General features: G+C 37.2%; 1 protein-coding gene across 1 annotated transcript in view; it reads right to left on the bottom strand.

The window, feature by feature from the left end:
- Positions 1 to 3,233: 3,233 nt before the first annotated feature.
- The window catches only part of LOC308567053 (uncharacterized protein C10orf67, mitochondrial), a 95,763-nt gene continuing 74,223 nt past the window's right edge, over positions 3,234 to 24,773 (bottom strand). Inside the window, exons 14-16 of the mRNA XM_081158220.1 lie at positions 20,407 to 20,490; positions 20,258 to 20,318; positions 3,234 to 3,695 (exon numbers count right to left, since the gene is read on the bottom strand). Coding sequence (XP_081014346.1) covers positions 3,610 to 3,695; positions 20,258 to 20,318; positions 20,407 to 20,490 — 231 coding nt within the window. The 3' untranslated portion in view covers positions 3,234 to 3,609. The remainder of the gene's footprint in view (positions 3,696 to 20,257; positions 20,319 to 20,406; positions 20,491 to 24,773) is intronic.

Raw genomic sequence — 24,773 nt, 5'->3', positions numbered from 1 at the left:
CACAACTAACACTGGTGCGTAAGATCAGATATTAGGGCGCAACAGCTCTCATTTGTGGCAATAGCAAACGTGTGATGCCTCCAAGCAATTATTTGGAAGTTTTTCCTTACTTTTGAAAACATGCTTGACGCCTCATTTCTTTGATGGCTGCTCAATAGCCACCATGAGAAGCTAGCTGAGCTGCCCCCTCCCCGGCTCTGCTCTTTGGGGCAGCGCTTTCATCCAGGGCTTGAATTGTGTTGTCAACGTTTAGTAGACGAGAAAGGAGGGGGCATGAGAACAGGGAGGGGTCTTGAAAAGTCTTGGAAATTGGTATATTTTGCAGGTGTAGAGTGTGCCTAATAACCATGGCTAGGGCGCGCTCCCCAATGGCGAGGGTATGACAGGGACAGCTGGCTCAGTTTTCAGTGTGAAAACACCCCCTCGGTGGACCAGACACAACGACACTGACCTTTCTGCGGGGGGAACCGAGATGTGCCTTTGACTGAATTAGCCATAAAGACGTCTTGCTATGACTTTTGTTCCCCACGAAAGCAAAGAAATATTGCGTTTAATATGAGAAGTACTGTTCACAGCTTTTCCGTGCCCCTTAAGAAATATTACAGAGCTGATTTACTGGCCCTCTTCTACTGATTTGGCCCCAAGGCCGAGGGTGGAGGGCTGGGGACGGGGCGGCAAGGACGGAGAAGAAGGCGGCGGAGGCAGCAGGGCGCTAAATTGCCTGTTGCCTGTTTCCAAAGTTCTCTCTTTGCAGCAGCAAATTTATCAATCTTTTCATCTGACAATACTTTGAAATATATCATTGTCATCCAGAGTTGTTTGATAGATTATCTGCAGGCACACAGCCTTTTCCAAGGTCAAGTTGAAGATTCTTGTTTGCTGTTTAACTGGGTTGTTTAAAAACTCTGAACAATGCCTGCCTGTTAAATTTTCACTTGTTCTCATGGGGCACTGGAAAGCTAGTTTTCCTGTTGACCAGGTATGAAGACATTTCATCCTCTTGGACTTCAGCAACCAGGGCTTGGCAATGAAATCCACAGGAGAAGAAATGAGATTTAACCGTAGCCCTTGCAGATGCCAAGGAGATCATCTCCACAAAGTGTGTACTAATTTTTCTCTGCATGTCATGGGCTGGTTAAAGCCACACGCATCTGATTCAACTTTCTGCCTTTATTCCAGTGGAAAGCTGCAAAGACACTCCTCTAAAGAAGTACAAAGAAATAGTGGTCACTGTTGTCTTTGTCAGTGCTTATAACCTGTTGCTCTAAAGACACTTTTAAAAATAAGGTCAGCTTCTAAGTCATCATATTTTCTGTACATATTTATTTATGTTTTAGTGGAAAGACTGGCTTCACAGTTTCCTCTATATCTGCGATGATTGATTTTTTTTTATTCAGCCAACTTTTATTTACCTTGCAAAATGTTCTGGACCAATGTGATAAATTACAGATATGCAAATTCCTTTGAATGGTGTTGTAAGTGTGTCTAGCTGGAGCTGAATAACTCCTTGCAAGTCAGTCTGTGCGTGCTCAGGACCCCAGGGAGCTGATCAAAGCACCCATTCTCTTTCATCCCCAGTATTCTCCTCCAAACTATTTCGATACAATATGTTTCCATGATGCACTTAATGTGCTAGGGACATAGAACTCATTACAACCTAGCTAGTTCTGCCGACCTCTTTGTTCCGAGGCAGAAAGTCAAAGAAAAAAGGAAAAGCACTGCCAGTTGCCAGCTTTCTGAAATGCTAAAGCATGCGTCATTTTTCACCAGGTCTCGTCTTGATATCCTCAAAAGACAAACTATGAAACCGGCCTCAGCCCTTTCTGGCATTAATTACACTGCTGTCCAGCCGATCTGTTTTTCCTATTATATGCATTTCTCAGCAGGGCCTTTTTTTTTTTTTTTGCAAGACTAATGCAGCTGCAAGTTAAACTATGAATGCATTTTTATCACTATGGAAAAAATTAGTGAAAAGGCTGCAAAACATACAACTAAGTTTTTTAAAAGCTTCTGGTAGATAACAGATTTAGTGAGAGACTTGGAAGATTTTTTGCAACTTTTCTAAAACCTGAAATTGACTAAGAGTCTCAGGCATTTCCAGTGCACCCTCAGTGTTTTTGTGGAGACACTCGTGCCATATGAAATTTTGCTTTGGTACCCAGAGAAATCTTGAAGGTGGAACCTTTCAAGGTTTGTGTGAAATTTTTGAAATGAAACAGTCTGTCCTGCACCCAACCAGGAGGCTGCTTCCAAGGGATTTCTGTCTAGGATAATAGTACAGAGAATATAAATTCTATTTCATTTCCTCCGTTTCTTGTAGGGTTGATTGGTTGGTGGAAATGGCTGGCAGCCAGTTCTGGGAAAGATTCCAGACCTGACTCCGATTAACCCTCTCTGGTGAAACTCTGCTGGAAACCAACTCACCAGCAATTGCCATTAATCTACTTACTAATTAAGCCAATTCATTTCTAAAGGAGAAAAATTCCTTTCTTTAGCCAAACTGATGGGAGGAAATTTGAAAGAAGCGCCAAACTGTGTAACTGTAATTCAGCCAAGGACTGCTAAAACAAGGTGTTGATATATAGCAGCAGATTTAAAACAAGTTTCTAGGGCAACACTCCTTTAGAGACGGTGGCATATAGTGCATAGTAGATGAAGCTCGAATAATGCTCCAGGGCGCCATGCCACCCCATGTACTTGCGTTGAATATAACACGTCTCCCTCCAATTAAATCTTGTGCCTTTTACGCACAAATAAATCGCCTCTCCAGCTTTCTTTTGCACCAGAGTATACCAACTTTATGTGACAGCTACCACAAATATATTTCTTGAGACTTAATAAATAGCTTTAGAAATCTGTAACCCATGACCTACCATTCTAAAACTGGGCTACGGATGGGGCCTAACTTGGCATTAGGGGAACTTGGCCAAGTTGAACATTACGCGGAAGAAAGGGAATCTGCTTTTCAGTAAATGGGTACCTGACACTCCACAAAGAATAGATACCTGAATCTTCATCTTGAAGCTTTCCGGAAAGCAGAACTCCGAAGAGTTTTCCCACTTACTAAAGAATTGTTTACAGCTTTTAAGATAAGGCCAGGAGCCCTATGCCACGTAAGAGTGGACCTCTTTAGAGAAAATTTTCAACCCCCTTCCAGGCTTTACAGTGCGCCTTCTTGGGGATCGGCAGACAGGCGAGGAGGCAGCAAATCAGTTTGACTTGTGTTACAGACTGGAGGGATTCGAGAGTTTACTGCCCCAAACTTTTTAATCAAAGTGCGATCCCTCCCACCCTAAGGCGCCTGGGCACTCCACTGAGCCCAGCAAGCACCAAAAGATTTGGCAGCCCCCCAAGTCTGTCAGCCGCTCACCCAACACCAGCCAGCAGTTTCCTTTAAGGGCTTGGAAGGGTGCGCACAGTGGGAGCACTTCCCCGCTCTCTTCCAGTGCAGAACTCGAGTTGGTATACAAGTCGGAGGGACGGAACAGTAATTTTGGAAACATCATGGAGATAGTATCTTATTCTAGGGAGACAGCCCTTAGGCCAGGATGGTGAGGGGCCTCCTTCTGTGGTCCCGCTCTGCTCTGCGCAGCCCAGGGGTCTGCGGCATTACTCAGTAGCACCATCATCGTGGACGGGGGTGTTCTGGGATTTCAATGAGCTCTGCGAAGGCTCTTCTTTACGTGACAACCTCGCTAAAAACACAGAAAGATGAAAAGATGTGAAATTTGTTTTAATTACTATACATAAACCATTCCCCACTCCATCACTGTTAGTGGGTCCTCCGAGGTGAGGCCCCAGCTGGGGGCCTCTTCAGGAACCTGGGGAAGTGTGTAGGGGGTGGGGGTGGGAGAGCGCATAGGTCAGGTGGTCAGATCCACCACTGCCTTCAGAATGGCATGTGTCAGTCAAGTTTTCTGAGACAGTTTGCCCATTGCCCCAGATTGTAGAAACGCTCTTAGGTGCTTGTAAATAACTTCTGCTGAGAGTGCCCTCCCTAGAATTAGGAGCCACTATAAGAGAATTTTTTTTAAAGGGGAGGGGGTTGTCTTGTGTTGAGGTCCAGAGATCTAAGATTTAAATTGCCACTTGTGTGTTCAATCTTCCCTCCATATGAAATAGAAAATTATGAATAAGAAGGAAAGAAACCAGATTGGAAGGGTTGTGAAGTTGGGGAATGGGGCGGTTTCGCCCTGCCCCCATCCCCTCAGGCTGGGCTCTCTGCTCTGTAGGGAGGGACATTTACCTGGTGTGTAAATTGTGAGGAAAGCGTTGGGGGTCTGAGACAGGAAAGCCACAACATGGGATGCGATGTTCCAGCTTTGAAGGGGAACAAAGGCCCTGAGCTAATCCCAGTGAAAGCCAGAGGCGTGGAGAAGGCAACAAAGAATTGCAGCCTGCGGTCACCGGTAGGTGTCAATGTGGACACTTATAGCCCGGGTAGTGGGAGAGGGGAACACAGAGCCAGGCTGTCATTTCAAGGCTTAACATGAACAAAGATAAAAACGTGACAACCTCGGCTTTCAATGGTTGGGAGGTTCAAAGTGGAATGCTAGGGAGACTATCTGGGTCAAGTCTTTTCTGAAGCAGGGCCTTTCTTTTTCTAGTCAAGGATCAACCAGGGAAGTTCTAAAGTCCTTTTCTCCAGGTAACTTTTCTTACTAAAATAAAAATTCTTTAAAATGATGTCCAGTTCCACCCACTGCCTAAGGCAGTGAGATGGAGCTTTGAAGATTCCTGGACATAGTGTAAGAGGCATTGTTTCCTGTACCCTAGAGACCCAGGTGGCTGCATTAAGCCTTTATGAACTTGAACAGCCTGCCTCAACTTCTTGGATAAAGTTCATGTATTATTTACACATTAAATAAAAAAGAAATAACCCTTCCCTTTTACGAAACAATGCATACATGTAGAGGAGTCTAATGGTACCATAATTTAGAAAGTATTCATCTGACAAAGAAGTTTCAGTAGTAAACTGTTCAAGGAATACTGGAAACCTGGTAGAGTTCAGGATGCCAGGGATTTCAGACTCACTATTAGAAATCAGCAGACAATGCATTTACCAGTAAATGAAACTCCTTTATAATCTGGAAAAGATAATTGGGAATCTTCTGCTAATGCAACTGATTAGTAAAGACTCTCTTAGAAAATTAATGGATGGAAATGATAAACCATGTTTATCCTAAGAACTCAGACACATTGTTTTCCTTAAATTCTGCTATTAAAACCAAAATACAAGTTACAAAATCATAACGTAATAAAATTCTAGTCTTCCGTAGTTGAAATAAGTCTCCTAAATAATTTTAAAAAAAGGATGTAAATATCCTTAAAAGACTAATGACATTTCACAGGTAATGCAATTTAGAAAGAAACACTTCCATGTTTTCTTTTCCAACAATGTGCATTTTTGTAAACTGCTATAAATTGCAATTCAAAAGCACTGATCTCGCCATCCCCAATCATTTTTTATACTGATCAAATGAATGCAGATACTCCCATTTGGGAGGGGCGACATGACATTTCACTTGGCTGTTCTAAACAGGTCACAGACCTTTCGCAGACCCTAAGGCAGTGGGAGGGAGCTCTTTACTAAACCGTGTAACCAAATCAAACCAATGGTTACCCCTTTTCAAAACCACTGGAATGGTTTGCACAATGCTATTCACATAGCAGCACAGAAACTGAAAGGATGGTCATCCAATGGAAATTTCTTTCCTTTTGTTTAAACTTGCAGGGCTCGAAAAAGTAATACTTGAAGGAAAACAATTACATTTGCTATGATAAAAATAATCAACAATAAACATGCATTTTTATTGACACCACACGGCATAGCTGTAGCCATCCATTGGTATGTATATATATGCACATGTATGTATGTATATGTATGTCTATTTATTGATGTTGCTTTGTTTGAAACCTTAGGCACAAAGACACAACATGGCTGCCCTGGAGATGACCTATTGCTTTCAAGTTGCTTGAACACATCAGAATTTCCATTGTTAAGGTTGATTAATTGAAACTGATAAGTTACCATGAATAAAGATTGTTTTTCTGTTTAATGTGGTGGGCCTGATTTGGTAAATGCCTCATTCATGTAGCTTTGCAGTGCAGCATATGGGCAAGAGTCATTCAGTATCACAAACATATACAATTTATTATGCTTGTATGGGCACAACCAAAAGGCCTTTCTATTTTAATGACAAAGTTTCAATGAAAAATTCCACTTAAAGAGTCACGAGTACATAAAATGTGATCTTGTAATTTATTTTTATAGTTTTTATCTCTGCATTTCTGTGAATAGTTTAAAGGCATAATATTTAAATACAGTGAGAAAAGATTCATATATCCAAATTATACCTTAGCATTAGTCATTAGGGATATAGCAGACTTTCTCTTAAATGTTAGCAGACATATGAAGAGAAAGCACTTTATCATCTGATGCCACCTTGAGTCTTATACTATTAATAAAGTTATTATAATGATCGCTCACACTGCCCAGTTTACAAAAAAATGCAAGAGATTGGTGAATAAAACATCAATGTCTTGACATTTTTTTTCTTAATGAAATTAGAAAACAATATTTAAAAATAATTTAAGGACTATTACATGAAAAGACAGTGGATTTATTAATTTTCCCACAGTTTAATTATTGTTAGGCTCCTTTACCTGAAAACTGATGTTACTTTTTAAAGATTGCACGACACAAAAACTGTCATAAATATTTACCAAGTAATGTTTATGATTTTTCATAATGATATTGTACAGAAACGTTTTTTCCCTTTTTAAACTGCTCCTGTAACTATTGGAATAGTAATAACGAAAATATGAAAGAGATGCTAATGAACTAAAGAAATGACTGTATCAAACCATCAAAGAGATAGTTACCATATTCAGCCTTTAATGTCTTATCGAATAAATTCTCTGGTCATTCATGTCCATGAAATAGTTCAAGTTCACCCAACATTTCTCAATTAAATTAGATGGGTATTCTCAGTTCAGCTCTTCTGGAGAGTAATAAACCACATTGGTCACAGCTGACCACAGCTAGTATGTGTTTCATAAAGGACTGGATGTCCATTGGAAAGCTAATCAGTGCACCATCACTTGTAAAATTCCCTCTTGCATTTTGAAGTGATAATCTGTATCTAATTTTTAAAGAAAAATTTACTCTCCTTTCACTCTTCTGAGGCCAATTTCTTTTCTGGACCTGAATAGAGATCATTGGTGAAACAGTACCAAATAGCTTTGGTATGTGTATAACAAAAACCCACCTCTTTGTAGAACATAACAAATTATGCAATGTTCACAGATGCGTTTCACATTGTGCCTTTTGTGAGAAAATGAAGGCCCAACTCTATTCCCCACCCCCCTCTTTATGAAACACTGGGCTCCCAGTGCAATCTGTTTTAATCCTAGGGAGAAATAAATATACTTAATATAGATGCTTCAGATAGTTATTTTTAAAGGGATTTTCATTTGGGCTTTTGGTCTATGTGATTTGCATAGGGATGAATTTGAAGTTATAGCAGCTGTACATTCCTATAAGCAAACAATTTGTGTCCTAAGGGTTAAAGTTTTAACTGCTCCTGTACCCCACCTTTGATGTTTGGATATTTTGTAGAAATGCTGTTTTTACATAATTTCATGCTTGAATTTATATGTTACCAAAGAAATACGGTAATTTTTCAGTTATAATTTTTAAAAATATACACACTGAAAACATTTTAGATTTTTGTTTCTATATTTGCATTTTTTGATTAATCTTTCCTCCCAGTTTTATTAAGCTATAATTGGCATGCAGCAGTGTGTAAATTTAAGTATAAAGCATAATAAATTGACTTACATATACTGTGACATCATTACCACAATAAATGTAGTTAACATCCATCATATAATATAGATACAAAAAAAGAGAAAACAATTTTTTTTCCATTGTGATAAGAACCTTTAATATCTACTCTTAACACCGTGTAAATACACCATACAGCAGTGTTACCTCTAGTCATCATGTCTTATATAACATTACTTATCTTATAGCTGGAAGTTTGTCTCTTTTGACTATCTTCATCCAACTCCCCCAATTCTTATGGGTGAAGAGGCTACTGAAAAATAATCCTGAGTAATGAGGTAGCAATTTCTGCAGCAATGGTGAAGAATGCAGAAGGGTCTCAGCCCCACCCTACCTAGGGGGACCTCTGAAAATCCTGGTATTACTTTTATTGAATGTGCTTGTATTTGAGTGTCAGTCTTAGAAAATAATTTCCAAGAACTGAGAAGTCTCTGCATCTTTAGTGCCTAGCACAGGGCTTTGCTTCTAGTAGGTGTTCGTAAAGTCTGTTGAATGAGTAGATAGATTAATAAAGAAAAGGCGCAACTAGAAGGTTAAGTATTGTGGCCCCCTTAGTATACACGGCCTTTGCAATTCCTTCCCACATCGATTCTGGTCTTGGTCATGAGACTTGGCTTGACGAATGGGCCAGGAGCACATGTGGCACCTGCAGAGATGGCTTAAAACAACACACATTTATTGTCTCACAGTTCTGGAGGCTGAAAGTTCCCAATTAAGGTGTTGGCAGGACCATGCTCTCTCTCAGACTTTGGGTAGACTCCTTCCTTGATTCTTTCTACATCATGGTGGTGGCCGTAGATCCTCAGTGTCCCTTGGATTGCCCCTGCATCACTCCCATCTCTGTCTCTGTCATCACATGGCATTTTCCCTGTGTATCTCTGTGTCCGATTTCCTTCATATTGGATTAGGGCCCACTCTAATGACCTCATGTTAACTTGATTATATCTGTCAAGATCCTAAGGAACTGGGGGGTCAGGGTTTCAACATATCTTTTAAGGGCAGGGGGCTGGGAGAGGAGACACAGTTCAGCACATAACACATCTTTTTTCTGTAAAAGATAACTCATTGCCTATTTCACAGATGGAACACCAGGGAAAAGACTTTTACTAAGATGCAACAGAGATTTTCAAATGTTCTTTTACAAAACATAGTAGATATTTAATACATGCTTTTGATACATTGGATAATGATAACTGTGGCCATTGTTTACAATGTAAAATGTTCTTAGAACAGAGTGTATATGTAAGGTAAGGCTGAAATCAAAAGAAGATCTTTGGTCCAGAAACATGAAGAAAACTGGTTTGAACATATAGGAATTTTTTGTACAATGGTATGACAAATCCATGATTTAGTACACTGCATTTCATGATAAATACAGTTTAAAAATAAAAAGACATACTGGGCAAACAAGATAAACATTTATTTAATAAAGACATGTAAAGCAGTGCACCAGGATTTCAGACTGAACAGTGTCCCCTAAAAGATGTTGATGTCCTAATTCCTAATATCTGTGAATGTGACCTTATTTGGAAATAGGGTCCTTGCAGATGATATAGTTAAGATGAGGTCATTAGAGTGGTCCTTAATCTAATATGTCCTTGTCCTTATTAAAAGGAGAAATTTAGACACAGACACAGATACACACAGAGGAAAGATGATGTGAAGACACAGGGAGAACACCATCTACAAGCAAAAGAATTGGTTCAAGGCTGCCAGAAACTTGGAGAGAAGCATGGAACAGATTCTGTCTCACAGCTAGCTTTCAGAAGGAACCAACCCTGTCAACACCTTAATTTCAAAGTTCTAGCCCCCAGATCTGTGAGACAGTACACTTTTGTGATTTAAGTCACCCAGTTCACGGTAGCCCTAGGAAACTAATACACAGGCTGAAACTGCAGACTGTTTGGTTCCAGCTGCAGAAATTCATACTGACGGCTGGGAATAAAACTTGTTTTTGACAACAGAGGCTAAATGTACTTCATGTTAGGTGAAGAACAAATTCACTCTTTGAAACCAGAAGCTGAAATTAAAGGAAATTGGGGGGGGGGGACAAGAACAGTTTCTAATATGGGGCTATGGCTTTATACAAAGCTATGAGCCTAGGGAGGCTCTAGGGAAAAATTTACTTCACGTTTAGGAATTGAGTCAAGCCACTTGATGGCTTGGGGACTTCAAGACCCTAATGTCATAACAGATCAGGCACCTTCAAGCTTATAAGAATGGGTTGTGGATTGGGAGTGACTGCTGCTGGCACAAATAGGAGCAGTCACATAACTGCACTCAGATGGAGAAAGAAAGAGAGTAGAGAATGAGAGAAATTTGAGCCTGTAAAGCAAAGTTTGATATAAACAAAATAATAGAAAGCTTGGAAACACAACAGCAAGATAAGCCATTAGAACATGAATTCACTCCAAATAAATTTAAGTTGATGAAATAGTCTAAGATGTTTAAATGCCTGTGTTTAATACTCAAAGAAATAATTGATAGCATTTGTTAAAAAAAATTATTATACAAAACAGGTCAAAATAAAATAAGGACTAGTGGCTATGAAAAAGAACCAACTAAAAAAGTCACTAAAATAAAACACTAAAACCTGGGATAAACTGGGTACAGCTAAAGAGAAAATTAGCAAATTAGAAGGTAATATTTGAGGAGTCCACCCATATGCACAATAGAGAAGTAAACATAAAAATTAGGAAATTTAGATTAGAGGCATGGAGAAGTTGACAAGAAAGAAGAAAATAAAGTAGCAAATGTTGTACAAGCAATATCTGTACTACAAAGGCAGTAGCTGAGAAACTTCTAGAAGTAAAGAAAGGTATGAATCATCAGATGCAAATTATACTCTGAATATTAATAAAGATAAATATACCATTGAATACACTGTAATAAAACTGCAGGCCATCAAGAATAAAAACTAACCTACTACTACTTTAAAAGCTACCATAAAGAAAACATAAAATGACCACAAGTGATTACAAGTTGACAACAGTCTTCACATACCCCTGAGCAGTGGCTCACTTAATAGTACATAACAAAATGTGGAGGAAAAAGTAATTGCCAATCTAGAATTTCATGTCTTACTAAACTACCATAAAAAGCGAGGTAAAAATTAAAACAATTTACCAATGATTGGCCTTCATGAAACAAATTACCAAAATAATAATACTTTTTAACATACATATATACTAAAACATACACATATACATATATACTGAAGGAAAAGATAAGAAATAAAGCTTGTAGCTTTCAAACCAGCAGAGGGGAAAACAAAGAAATATAGAAACTATCAATCCAAAAGAAAGCATGAAAGAAAATAATAGGAAGTAAAGCAAAATATCGGAAAATAAAAAAGTAAGATGGTAGAAATAAGTCTAAATTTATCAATAATTATAATTGTAAGTAGAATAAATTAATATATAATAAAATAAATTCATATAATTATAAATAGAATAAGTCGTAAATGGAATAAATAGTTTAAAAGTAGATTTTATCAGGGAAAACGAAAATGAAAATATCTAGTTTTAATTTGCTTAAAAAAGAAAAAGCAAATACAAAGAATCATAAAAATATTGAAAATAGCCCTGGTTGGAGCATTGTTCCATACACCAAAAGGTTGCAGGTTTGATTCCTGGTCAGGGCACATACTTGTTTTGCAGGTTTGATCCCTAGTCGGAGTACATACAAGAGGCAACCTCTCTCTCTCGCTCACTCCCTTCCTCTCTCTATAATATCAGTAAAAATATCCTTGAATGAGAATAAAAATTAAAAAAGAGATTAAAATAAAAGGATGGAAAAAGAAGTATAATGCAATACTAATAAAAAGAAAGCTATTACAGTTTATAGTGGACATAAAAGAATTTAAATCATCAAGGAATTACTAGAAATAAAGAGGAACACTGCATGCAATGATTCACCAAGAAAAATATAATAAATTAGGATGTATTTAATATAACCTTAAAATAGGTAAGACAAAAATTAACAGTTACTAAGAGGAACTGATAAATTCTTACACATAGTGAGATATTTTTACATACTTTCAGAAAATAAGATCTTAAGCACTAAATAGTTTAGAATAATAGGAAATATCCAAATTAATAAGATGATCTAATAGGTATGGAAATATGCACTCAAAAAATAGAAAATAAAAGCCATCTTCAAGGTAATATACTTACAAAATATTTCACAAAGGAAGTCTGTATAAACATTTTCAATGTCTTAGCAAACCACAGCCTCTGACTTAAATACAATTAAATTAGAAGTCCTTAAAAGTAAAGCAATCAAATGGACTTACAGAGTATTATGCTAAGTGAAATAAGCCAGTTAGAGAAAGACAAGTACCACAGGATCTCACTTATATGTGGAAGCTGATGAACAAAATGAACAAACAAAATAGAAACGGACTCACAGAGACAGAGAACAGATTGACAGCTGTCAGAGAGGAAGGATGTTCAGAGGACTGCGTGAAAAAGGTGAAGGGATTAAGGAAAAAACAAAAAAAGACCTCATAGACAACAGTATCGTGATTACCAGAGGGGAAGGGGGGGGGGCTAAGGAGGGAATGGAAGGAATAAACGATGATGGAAGGAGACTTGACTTGGGATGGTGAACACACAATGCAATATACAGATAATGTATTATAGAATCATACACCTGAAACCGACATAATTTCACTAGCCAATGTCACCCCAATAAATTCTATATAAAATACATAAATAAATAAATAAAATGAAATACACTACAAAAAAAGTAAAGCAGTCTCTTCAACAAAGCAAGTTTAAAAGCTTACATGTTAAACAGGCAATCATGATGGTAATAAAATATTCAGAACCAAACAATTGAAATACTATATGTCAAAATTTATGGGATACAACTAAAACACTTTTTAGAGCCATAAATGAATTTATTAAAATATAGTAAAAATGAAATGAGTAAAATAGAGAAAAAGAACAGAACAGGCTCTCAAAATGGAAATAATAGATAAAATACGTAAGTTAAATCAGAAAACCAAAAAATAGTAGAGCAAATAAACCAAAAATTAGTATTTTAGAAAAATTAAAATTTATAAAAACTTTAGCTGGATTAAGAATAATGGATGGTAAATACATAAGATAATGTTAGGGACAGAAAAGGGGACATAATTGCAGAGATTGTAGAATTCATATCTGCAAATAGAAGATACCTTTATTGACTTGATAAAGAATAGCTACGACAAACCTATATCATACTTAATGATGACACTTTAGCAACTGTCCAATTATGAGAGAAGCAAGACAAGGTGCCACTGACTGCTCTATTCAGTATTATACTGACAACTGTAGCCAATGCAACAAGAAAAGAAAAGACAAGCAGTACTTAAAGATTGAAAGAGACAAGTGTTTTAAGTTAGAGATGCTGCAAATAGAAATAAGAGACTTTTCAGACAAGGTATTAGAACCAACAGAGCTCAGCAAGTTTGTTGGAACCAAGATTAAAAGAAAAAATCCACAGTAATAGATATTTAGAATATGTCACAGAAACAAATTCCATTCATGATAGTAACAAAACTATGTTACTTCTACCTATAAGTTACTTAAAAACAAACCTAATAAAAGATGTGCCAGACCTTTATAAAGATATTACAAAACATTGTTAGAGAAGATATAAAAATCTCCAAATCAATGGAATGCTATATTCATAACTGGGAGGACTCAAAGACATAAAAATGTTAAATATTTCCAGATCAATCTTTAAAACAAAATACTGACAGTTTTTTCCATGGATCTTGAAATTATAAACCTAAAATTCATATAAAAAAGTGAAGAACCAAGAGGGGCTAAGACAATTTTGAAAAACAAGATGGAGGGACTTACTATGCCAGATATCAAGTTTTATTTTAGTTTTTAAATTTTTATTTTAAAATTATAGCTGATATACAATATGTTTCAGGTGTACAATACAGTAATTGGACATTTATATACCTTATGAAGTGATCACCATGATAAGTCTAGTAACTATGTAATACCATACATAGTTATTATATTATTGACCATATTCCCTATGCTGTACATTACATTCCCTTGACTTACTCTATAACTGGCAATTTGTACTTCTTAATCCCCTCCACCTTTTCCACCCATGTCCCTACTGCTTCCCATTTGGCAACCACCAGCTTGTTCTCTGTTATTTATGATTTGTGTCTGCTTTGTTTTGTTTTTAGATTCCACATATAAGTGAAATCAGAAGGTATTTGTCTTAGCATAATACCCTCTAAGTCCATCTCAAATGGCAATATTTTATTCTTTTTTATGGCTGAGTAATATTCCATTCCATATATGTGCTACTTCTTCTTTATCCATTCATCTATGGATGGACACTTAGGTTGTTTCCATATCTTGGCTATTGTAAATAATGCTACAAGGAACATAGGAGTGCATACACCATAAAGGCTTACATGGTTTATAATGCCTGTGAAATGAGTGGGCAGCAACAGGACAGCTGATGTTTGGGAAGAAATCAGCAGCAACAGGGTCCAGAGAATCTGCTGGAGTCCAACTCATGGCCCAACAACTGAACAACAACACACACTAGAAATCATTCTTGCCTCATGCTTCATGCTTTGGAGAGCTCTAATTACCAGTTTGGGGCATAATTAGGAATGTGCTTACTAACATTTATTAAATGAAACATTGTCTACATATACTTAAAAGCATCATCAGACTGAATTAGTACAAGACAGTCCATGAAATTAATAAAGTACATCCTTAATATCTATTAGTCTTGAACTTTTTCTTATGAAATATTTTACAGTCTTACAAATTAAAAGTAATTTGCCTGCTTACTTAATTCAAAGATTAATACTGTATTTTCAAAGCATGAATTACCTTTCATTCTCATTTTTCACATTTTTCAATCCCCTGTCTAACCTGTGTCAGTCAGTTAGATAGAGAACTTCTGATTTTTGTGATTAATTCCCTAATCCAACTGGTCATCTTGACTCTTTTCTATGCCGTTGAGAAGTCCCTGTATTTGGAAAGGTATATTAAGAGATGCACTGCTGATCTTCCAGGTTTTATCATCTAACATTGTAGATCCCATGCCTCAGGTAGAAAATATCTTTAGAGATAAATGTATTCCTATGTTCACTGCAGCATTATTCTTGGTAGCCAAGACATGGAAAAACCTAAGTGTCCTCTGATGGATAACTGGGTAAAGGTGTGGCACATATATACAATGGAATACTACACAGCCATAGGGAAGAATGAAATACTGCCATTGTGACAACACGGATAAATCTTGAGAGTATCATGCTCAGCAGAATAAGTCAGATGGGAAAGGACGAAAGCCATGTGATTTCATTCCTCTGTGGGATGTGAAACAGAAAGCAACAAACAAACAAGCACAACAAACTCATAAAGACAGACAAGAGTATGGTGGTCACCAGCGAAAAGGGGGTAAAACATATGGTGACAGAAGGAGACTAGACTCTGGGTGGTGAATACACCATGCAACATACAGATGATGTGTTATAGAATGTACCCTTGACACTTATATCATGTTATTAACCAATGTCACCCTAATAAATTTAACTTTTAAAATTCAAATTTAAGTGTTGGAAAATACTTAAAAAAGAAAATATCTTAGAATATAGGTATAAAGAACAAGGAAATTCTTAGGAAAAGTTGGTTGAGAATAATTTCAAATCTCAAAGACAAGAATGACATACGTAGCTTAGAAATATACCATTTGAATAATAGGTAATAGGTGACAATAAAAAAAAGTGGTAGACAAGTTGGTAGCAGTAATATCATTAACATTTACACACCCCTTAATACATTATATTTAGTAAATCAGGTTAGTTCTGGTACCATTTTTATACCATCAATAGCATGCTAAGTGATGTTATATATTGTTTACATATATATGTAATATGTATGTGTTATATTTACATATTACATATACATGTAATGTGTATATGTGTATAGACATATTACACATATATGTATTTATATATGTAGTAATATTAAATGCACATTTGGATATATTAATTATAGTTGAAGTCTAGGAACAATATATAAAACAATGCTAACACTTATGCCTAAAATGTTCTTTTTCTTTTTATATGCTAAGTTCCAATTTCTTGTTACTGTTAAAATTATTTTTGCATTTAAAACCAAAACAGGAGTAACTGAAGTGTATTTTCAATTAATATTTATTTTTATAAATTCTTAACTACACTTAGTAAAAAAGAAAAATTTTCAGGTCCAAAGTTTCAAAGGGTGTAAAGAAAGAATTTTAAATTCTTTCATATATATTGAGACAGTCCTACTATTCTTTAAAAGCCTTTAAATCACCTCTGCCTTGTTTCTTCCCTAAAATCTCAGAGAATTAACAACACAATGTAATCTAGGTTTGATTTTGGGTTCCTCCAGCGTTTAAGATATTTATGTTTGAGCTTTCCCTCACCGACAAGCCACTTAAAGAGTCACTGTTACTTTGAGGTTTTATCTATGAGATTCGTGTCTTTTGGGCTCATTAAGGACATTTACAAAGATTACAATGTCAATAGCACCTAATTTCTGGACTGTGAGAAAGGTCTTCTTGAGTACATAAAATCTGTGGCAGTGCACAGTACACAATGGGCAGCTTAGATCCCAAATTTTATCACACTTAAGTAGCAAACAAATTAATAATGTTACCTGGGCTCTTTTGGGATAATTACAACTGAGTAAAAAACTGCTTTGAAATTTTGCAGATAGTATTGCACCTCATTTTTTATTCCCTGTGATTAACAATGATTTATTTATCGCTTTATCTCTTTTTCTATGTTGCGTGACACTGTTGTTCTCTAAAGTTTTTTGGATTAAAACCTGCAACATAACAAAAAGTTATTTTCAATCTGCTTAGAAAAAATATATTACCTGATATAATGTCGTTTTAAAATATATTTTATATTTTACTTCACTCTGCATAGCTACTATATATTTTAATATTAGTGGTGGATTTTATTTTTATACTTACGCCTGGTAGAAAATTAGTTTCTAAAGAACTAATGGAGAGAGTAGCTCTTTTAAATCATTAGCCTATTGCTTAGGCCATTATGACTGTCATGTGGCTTAAAACAGCCTTCATTTTGGGGATCGGGGACTCTATTAACAGCTCAGGAGGAAAGGTGAGGGCCTAGCCAGGCAATCACCTGTTATCTCACTTATTCGTCATCACAAAGCTGAGGTGAGGTCACCATCTCCATTTTACTAAGCAGAGAAAATGAGATGAACTCACTCAGTGAGTAAGTGACAGGAACTGGCATGGGAACTGAAGTCTGTCCACGCGTTCCCGGTGTATTGTTGAAAATGGGATAACACGTCATGCATGAGCCTTGGGGCAAGTCAGTGTAACCGAGCGATGACAAGCCTGGCTCTGGGGCTACGCTCCCTGGGTTTAAATTTAAGCTGCTCCACATAAATTTAAGCTGCCCGAGTGGTGTAACCCTGGCAGCTTACTAAACCCCTTTTTATCCGTTGTATCTTCTCTAAATTGGGAAAAAGCAAGAGCGCCAACCTCTAGAATTTTGTGAGCATTGAAGTTACAACATGAAAGCCATTTCGAATAGACCTACATTCACTAAATGTCAGCTATACACAATTTTAAAAATTATCTTGTGAGGCCCTGGCTGAGAGACTCAGTTGGTTGGAGCATTGTCCTGATACATCAAGGTTGCGGGTTTGATTCCTGATCAGGATGCATACGGGAGTTGGCCAATTGATGTCTCTCTCTCTTTCTCTCTAAACATCAATAAAAACATATCCTCTGGCGGGGATTAAAAATAAATAAATACAATAAAATATTAATATTCTATTTACATGTTCTAAAAATGGAACTCAGTACAATAGTGACTTTAAAGAGCTCAATTTGGCTTTTGTCACCAGATGGGTTAGTAACCCAGCCCACCCTTGCTGCCATGTTATAGAAAGTAATAAAGATTTGTCTCTAAATCAGGTGCGTACTAACCATGTAACGAAAGACCTCTTTAATAATGTATTTGTGAATTAGTGCTTGAAAACACCAATAACTTATTAAACTATTTCCTAGGGGCCTGAAGGGGGTTACTCAACTTTCTGAAATATCTGAGAAGCTTAAAGTGACTTGTTTAGCGAAGACCATTTGGTTCTTTGAATGCCTAGTGTGACTACCATTCAGTAGTCATAACACTAAGAGCTGTGCTTTCTAACGGAAAGATTCATTGACTCCCCAAATTAGTAAATTTGTAATAAAAGTGCCTCCTGGCTTTTATTTATTTGTTTTTCTTTGTTAAAAACAAAAAATTCATTTCTAGTAAAATTTGGATTAACTGGAACCCAATTAACCAGAAACCTTTGCTAACTGGGTTATTTTCTCTAACTTCAGAGGGAAGAACAAGACCTTTCAAAGCTGTATGTGAGATCTGGTAGAAAGAAATTTCAGAACTACTACCCTTTGAGACAACAAGGATGGACCTGGAGATTATCATGCTAAGTGAAATAAACCAATCAGAGAAAGACAAATATCACATGATCTCATTTATAAGTGGAATCTAATGAACCAAATCAACTGACAAACACAATAGATCCAGAGTCATGGAAGCATGCAACAGACTGAGGAATCTCAGAGGGAAGGGGGTGAGGACCAAAGAACTTATATGCATATAGGCATAACCCATGGACACAGGCAATAGTGTGGAGAAGGCCTGGGGAGGGCATGGGAGCAGGGAGGAAGGAGTCAAAGGGGAAAAAAGAGAGATATATGTAATACTTTCACCAGTAAAGATAAATTTTAAAAAGAGAAATTTCAGGGTTACGCTAAGAGGCCCTTAGTATGAACGTTGTCACCTACGCCTTCTCTGCAATGCAGATTCATATTCAGAATGATGAGCTTTGTGGCATACTGCAAAATCATGGATCATAAAATACATTTACATCAATAAGTTTAATTAGTAAGGTAAAAAAGTGGACTAATGAATTTTAGGAGGGTTTTGAGTAGACAGGGTAGGAATAAGCCCACATTTTGCATTTCAGGACTGAGGAAAGGGACTGACATTAGTTTCAGCTGTCCATTTGTACTACTTCAGAAGGCCCTTTGAAAAATGGTTTGTTTGGGTGAGGAAAATCAGTTTTGGATGCAAACTCCCCAGCTGAAATTTTTGTAGGATGAAATGCTGCTGCTAATTAAACTTTGTAATTAAGATTTCAGGCCAACCATAGATTACAAATCAACAAGCTATATTTTCATGTTAAATATGACAGTCTCTCCTCTCCTAATATATTACAATGTTTGAGAAATAACTTACTGTATGATTGGAATTTCCAACAACTCAACAGATCTAATCACTTATTTAAATGCTGATACCTTTGAAAGGTAGTAGCCGCGCACTGTAGAGTCCAGTCTGAGCTTTACTGTAAATGCCAACCCAGGAAGCAACCAGCACTGTGACTGCTGAAAGAGTCCTCTGTACCCATGGCAGACACCCCTGGAACAGATACTGCCAACACATATAAGCACTAAGAAATAGCTTCTCCATTCTGTGGAGGCCCAGAACAGAGGTTCCTCTGTGCTAAAGTTGAATTTACCTTGCAAAAAGTAGAAGATTTTAAAATCGGGGTTCAGGATTTAAACTCATATCACACACTTCTCCCTTGTATAAAGATTTATTATAAAAGCCTATGTTTAAACATTCCCAGACATGAAAAATTAAAAATTACAGACATCCTTTGGTTATCATCAATAATAATAATTCAGACTAATAATGTCATATTTTGTTAATCTAACTTGTTTAATAGAGCCTACTAACAGCTTTAAATGATGAATTTCTTTAATTGTACTTAATCACTCTGCCACTCAACACCCTCAGCTCAACTACTTATAACAGACAATTAAGGAAAGAGGTGATCAGGAGGGTTTGTATTTTGGTTTCTAAGTTTAAAAGGAAGTATGGTTGTACCCCAAAGACTTATAGAAGCTTATGGACAAAACATACTTCCAGTCTCAAAAGTCCCAATTTGAAGCCCTGTAGGGACTGAGAGAAGATAAAGCATGTTAGAAAGTTATACTTAAAATTTTTTTTTAAATTTTAAGTTGGAAAAATAGGAATTTAACAGGAGCATTAGGTTGGTGGGCAGTTAAATAATAAAAAACAAACAGAATTCCAATTGTGACAGTTTATAGTTTTGAAATATACTAAATTCATTTTCAATTAACAGCAATCAATATCCAGAAATACATATTAGCATTTTTTATTCAGCATATCTAGGGGTTAATTTTATAAATTATCCAAAAAAAGTCATACATTCACCCAGAATACCAAACACCTCAGTATAACAAAGAAAAGCAATGCTATTCTAGACTAAGTACCCATTCATTCTGTGTGAAACTTTTTTCCAACAATATTTTTACCTTTTGATGAAGTCAGAGAGGATTTTTTATCACTGGTTGTATCCACGTATTTGTCTTCTATCTATAGATTAAACCAAAAAGTTTCATTATTGTGGCTGAAAAATATTGACTGATTAAATGTTTCATAGGGGAAAAAATAATCTACCTACCGAAGATGAAGGAATATCAGTTGTAGAAGACAAAGACTCTCTTGCCAAGCTCACTTTAGACTGCACAATTAAAGGTTTTAATTTCTGAAAGACACAAAGGTATACACTGTGCTGTCAAGGGGAAATAATCACCAAATCAAATAAATGTAGAATGTTCTTCAGCCCTTAGTTCCCAAGATATGAAAACTATGCTCTTAACTTATTTGCTCAAATATAGCTAGGGAAATCTTTTCTTTTAAACCCATGGAATAGGCCTTTTCCTTATTCAGGCTACTATGAGAGAAAATTCAAGAAAAAATTTAAAAGCTCAAAATAATTAAAAATAGGCAAATTGGTGGTGGTGGAAGGATTTGTTGTTTAATGGGTATAGGGTTTCAGTTTTTTAAGAAAAAAGGGTTTCTGGAGATTTGTTCCACAGCAATGTGAATGGTCTTAAAGTCATTGAACTGTGCACTTAAAAATGGTTAAGATGGTAAATTTTATGTTATGTGTATTTTACTACAATTTTATTTTTTTAATTTTTATTTTTTAAATATATCTTTATTGATTTCAGAGAGAGGAAAGGAGAGGGAGAGAGAGATAGAGACATTAATGATGAGAGAGTCATTGATCGAGCCCGCAAGCGGGCATGTGCCCTGACCGGGAATCGAACCCCGATCGACTGGATCCTAGGTCGACGCTCAACCACTGAGCCATGCCCAGCTGGACTATTTTACTACAATTTTAAAAAAAGTCATGAAAGTCCCTTTACAAAAGAAGATCTAAGAATGTCCAATAAGCACATGAAAAGATGATCAACATTATTTATCAGGGAAATACAAGTTAAAGCTTCAGTGAGTTAGTATTTTAGCATAGCTAAAATTTAAAAACTGACAATATCAAGTTGGTGCCAATGTGGAGCAAAAGGAACCCTTCAACATTGCTGGTGGGAGGGTAGAATGATATAATTGCTTTGGAATATTGGCAGTTTCTTATAAAGTTAAATATACATACTCTTATGTCCCAGCCTGAGAGTTACAAAAACTTACTTCCCCAAATGGCTTGTACAAGAATGTTGTTGTTTTTTTGTGTGTGTGTTTTTTTCCAAATTTTCATAAAGTACTTTTTTGTTGTTGTTATTTAAAATATTACAGATGTTCCCCTGGAGAAGCGACAGGTCCCAGCCCCACACCAGACCCCCTAGCTAAGAGTACTAGTGCCAAGAAGAGAAGGTCCCATAACTTCTAGCTGTAAAAATCAGCAGGGTCAACGCCGCCAGGTGTGGCTCAATGGTTGAGCATTGACCTAGGATCCAGGAGATCAAGGGTTGATTCTTGGTCAGGCCACATGCCCAGGTTGCGGCTCAATCCCCAGTCAAGGGCATGCAGGAGGCAGTCGATCAATGACAACTCTCTCATCATTGATGTTTCTTTCTCTCTCCCTCTTCTTTCCTCTCTGAAATCAATAAATATATATTTTTTAAAAACAAACAAACAAACCAAAAAACCCCAGCAGGGACTGTAGTTGAGTGAGACAGAAGGCTGCTGGAGTCCCAGGTGTTCTTCTTAATTTTAATTTTAATTTTAATTATTTTAATTTTAATTTTATTGATTTTTAGAGAGAGAGGAAGGGAGAGGGAGAGGAAGAGAGAGAGACTGAGAGCAAAACATCAATTTGTTGTTCCACTTATTTATGCATTTAGTGGTTGATTCTTGTATGTGCCCTGACCAAGGATTGTCCCACAACCTTGATATATTGGAATGATGCTCTAACCAACTGAGCTACCTGACCAGGGCCCAGATGTTCCTCTTAAAGGGACCACGTACAAACTTACTCAGACTCTCTCTGTCTGAGCTCCTGCACTGGGGCAGCAGCTCAAAAGGCACCAGGGACATACAGGGAGGAACTGAATTGTCTGGCTTTAGGATGAGGGCAAGAAGGATAGTTTCTCCCAGACCGAATTGCTGGCAGAGACCACTGTTCTTTTTCTGAGCCCTCTCCCAGACAGAGCTGGCACCATATCTGATTCTCCATCAACCTGGCTAATACTTTTTGCCCCCCCCCGGAGATTCCCCAAGACCTGGCCCCACCCAACATGTGGACGCATCCAAGCTACTTTCAGTGGCTTTTTCATACAAATGCCCTTTATTGGCTTGTTTTTTGGACTTTCCTAAAATCTCTTAAACAAAAAGCATATAGTGTTTGCATACTCTGTAGCTCTTGCTAAGTGGCCCCAAGCCTGACACTAGAAGGAGCCAGCCTTGGTTCACAGCTTGGCTTCTCCTGGGCACCTCCAAGTCCAGCACAAGTAGCAGCCATCTGCAGGTTGCTCTGTAGCTTATACCAGGTGGCCCCAGGCCAAGCACAGGTAGTGGCTAACCTTAGCCTGCACTTCCCGTGAGGCCCCAGAGCCAGTGGTGCACCCAGTGAACAGCTTCAGACCACACCAGATTACAACCCAACCACCACCACAAGTAACACACTGAAGGGGGGGACTTGGCAGACACCAAAGCCCCACTGAAAAGAATCCTGGGGTAGGCTCCTGTATAGCTGTATAGTCAAAGTCGGTTCTTACAACTAGTCTGTCTGTGGTCAGTCCCTACCAGTGATGCACAAATAGCAATCAACACTCAACTACAACAGGACAGTGCATACAGCCAACAGGGTGTGAGGGAGGGGATGCAACTTGAGCATCCAGCTCAGGTGACCTGGAAGGCTGTGCCACTGGGTCCTATAGAACATCTACTACATAAAGCCACTCTACCAAGACTGGAAGATGAAGCAGCTCTAAATAGTACATAGAAAAAAAACACAGGGAAGCAGCCAAAAATGAGGACACAAAGAAACAGGCCCCAAATGAAAGGACAGGAAAAATCTCCAGAAAAGAACTAAATAAAAAGGAGGCAAGCAAAGTTCAAAAAAGATACAGAGTTCAAAACAATGGTTATAAGGATGATCAAGAAACTTAGTGAGAACTTCAACAGCATGAAAAAGTACATAGAAACCATAAAAAAGAGACAGATAGAAATGAATGATACACTAACTGAAATGAAGAATAATTTACAGGGCCTGGCCAGCATGGCTCAGCAGTTGAGCATCATCTGGGATCCCAGAGACAGAAGTTCGATTCCCAGTCAGAGCACATGCCAGAGTTGTGGGCTTGATTCCCAGCAGGGGGCGTGCATGAGTCAGTTAATCAATATCTCTCTCTCATCATTGATGTTTCTGTCTCTCTCTCCCTCTCCCTTTGTCTCTCTGAAATTAATAAAAACATACTTTAAAAAAGGATAATTTACAGGAAATCAACAGAAGAGTAGATGAAGCTGAGTATTAAATCAGTGATTTGGAATATAAGAAAGCAAAAAACAGGGAATAGGAACAGCATAAAGATAAAAGAATCCAAAAATATGAAGACAGAGTAAGGTGCCTCTGGGATAACTTCATGTGTACCAACATTCACATCATGGGAGTACTGAAAGGAGAAGAGAGAGTAAGAAATTGAAAAACTATTTGAAAAAATTAGAGAAAACTTCCCTAACCTCGTGAAGGAAATAGACCTACAAGCCGGAAGCTCAGAGTCCTAAACCAAGTGAACCCAAAGAGGCCCACACTAAGACACATTATAATTAAAATGCAAGGTTAAAGGCAAAGAGAGAATCTTAAAAGCAGCGAGAGAAAAGCAGTTAGTTACCTGCAATGTAGCTCCCATAAGACTTTCAGCTAATTTCTCAACAGACACTTTGCAGGCCAGAAGGGAGTGGCAAGAAATATTCACAGTGATGAAAAGTAAGAATCTACAACCAAGATTACTCTACTCAGCAAAGCTATCACTTAGAATCAGAAGACATATAAAGATCTTCCCAGATAAGAAAAAGCTAAAGGAGTCTATCACCATCAAACCAGTATTACAGGAAATGTTAAAGGGTCTTAATAGGAATAGGAATAGGAATAGGAATAGGAATAGGAATAGGAATAGAAATAGGAATAGGAATAGGAATAGGAAAAGGAATAGGAATAGGAATAGGAATAGGAATAGGAATAGGAATAGGAATAGGAATAAGGCCCAGTCGGGTGTGGCTCAGAGGTTGACGGTCAATCTAGGATCCAAGTGATCGGGGTTCGATTCCCAGTCAGGGCACATATCCGAGTTGCGGGCTCAATTCCCAGTCTGGAGCATGCAGGAGGCAGCCGATCAATGACTCTCTCATCATTGATGTTTCTATCTCTCTCTCCCTCTCCTTTCCTCTCTCTGAAATCAATAAAGATATATTAAAAAAAAAAAAAGAATAAGAATAAGATGAAGAAGAAGGAATCAAATATATGAATAATAAAATGGCAATAAATACATATCTATCAACAATTACTTTAAATGCAAATGGATTAAATGC

The sequence above is a fragment of the Miniopterus schreibersii genome (genome assembly GCF_964146895.1).
Source record: "Miniopterus schreibersii genome assembly, chromosome: 1".
In the NCBI taxonomy this organism is placed as follows: Eukaryota; Metazoa; Chordata; class Mammalia; order Chiroptera; family Miniopteridae; genus Miniopterus; species Miniopterus schreibersii.
Note: the sequence above shows the minus strand (reverse complement) of the source record. Positions and strands in the feature narration are given on the sequence as shown.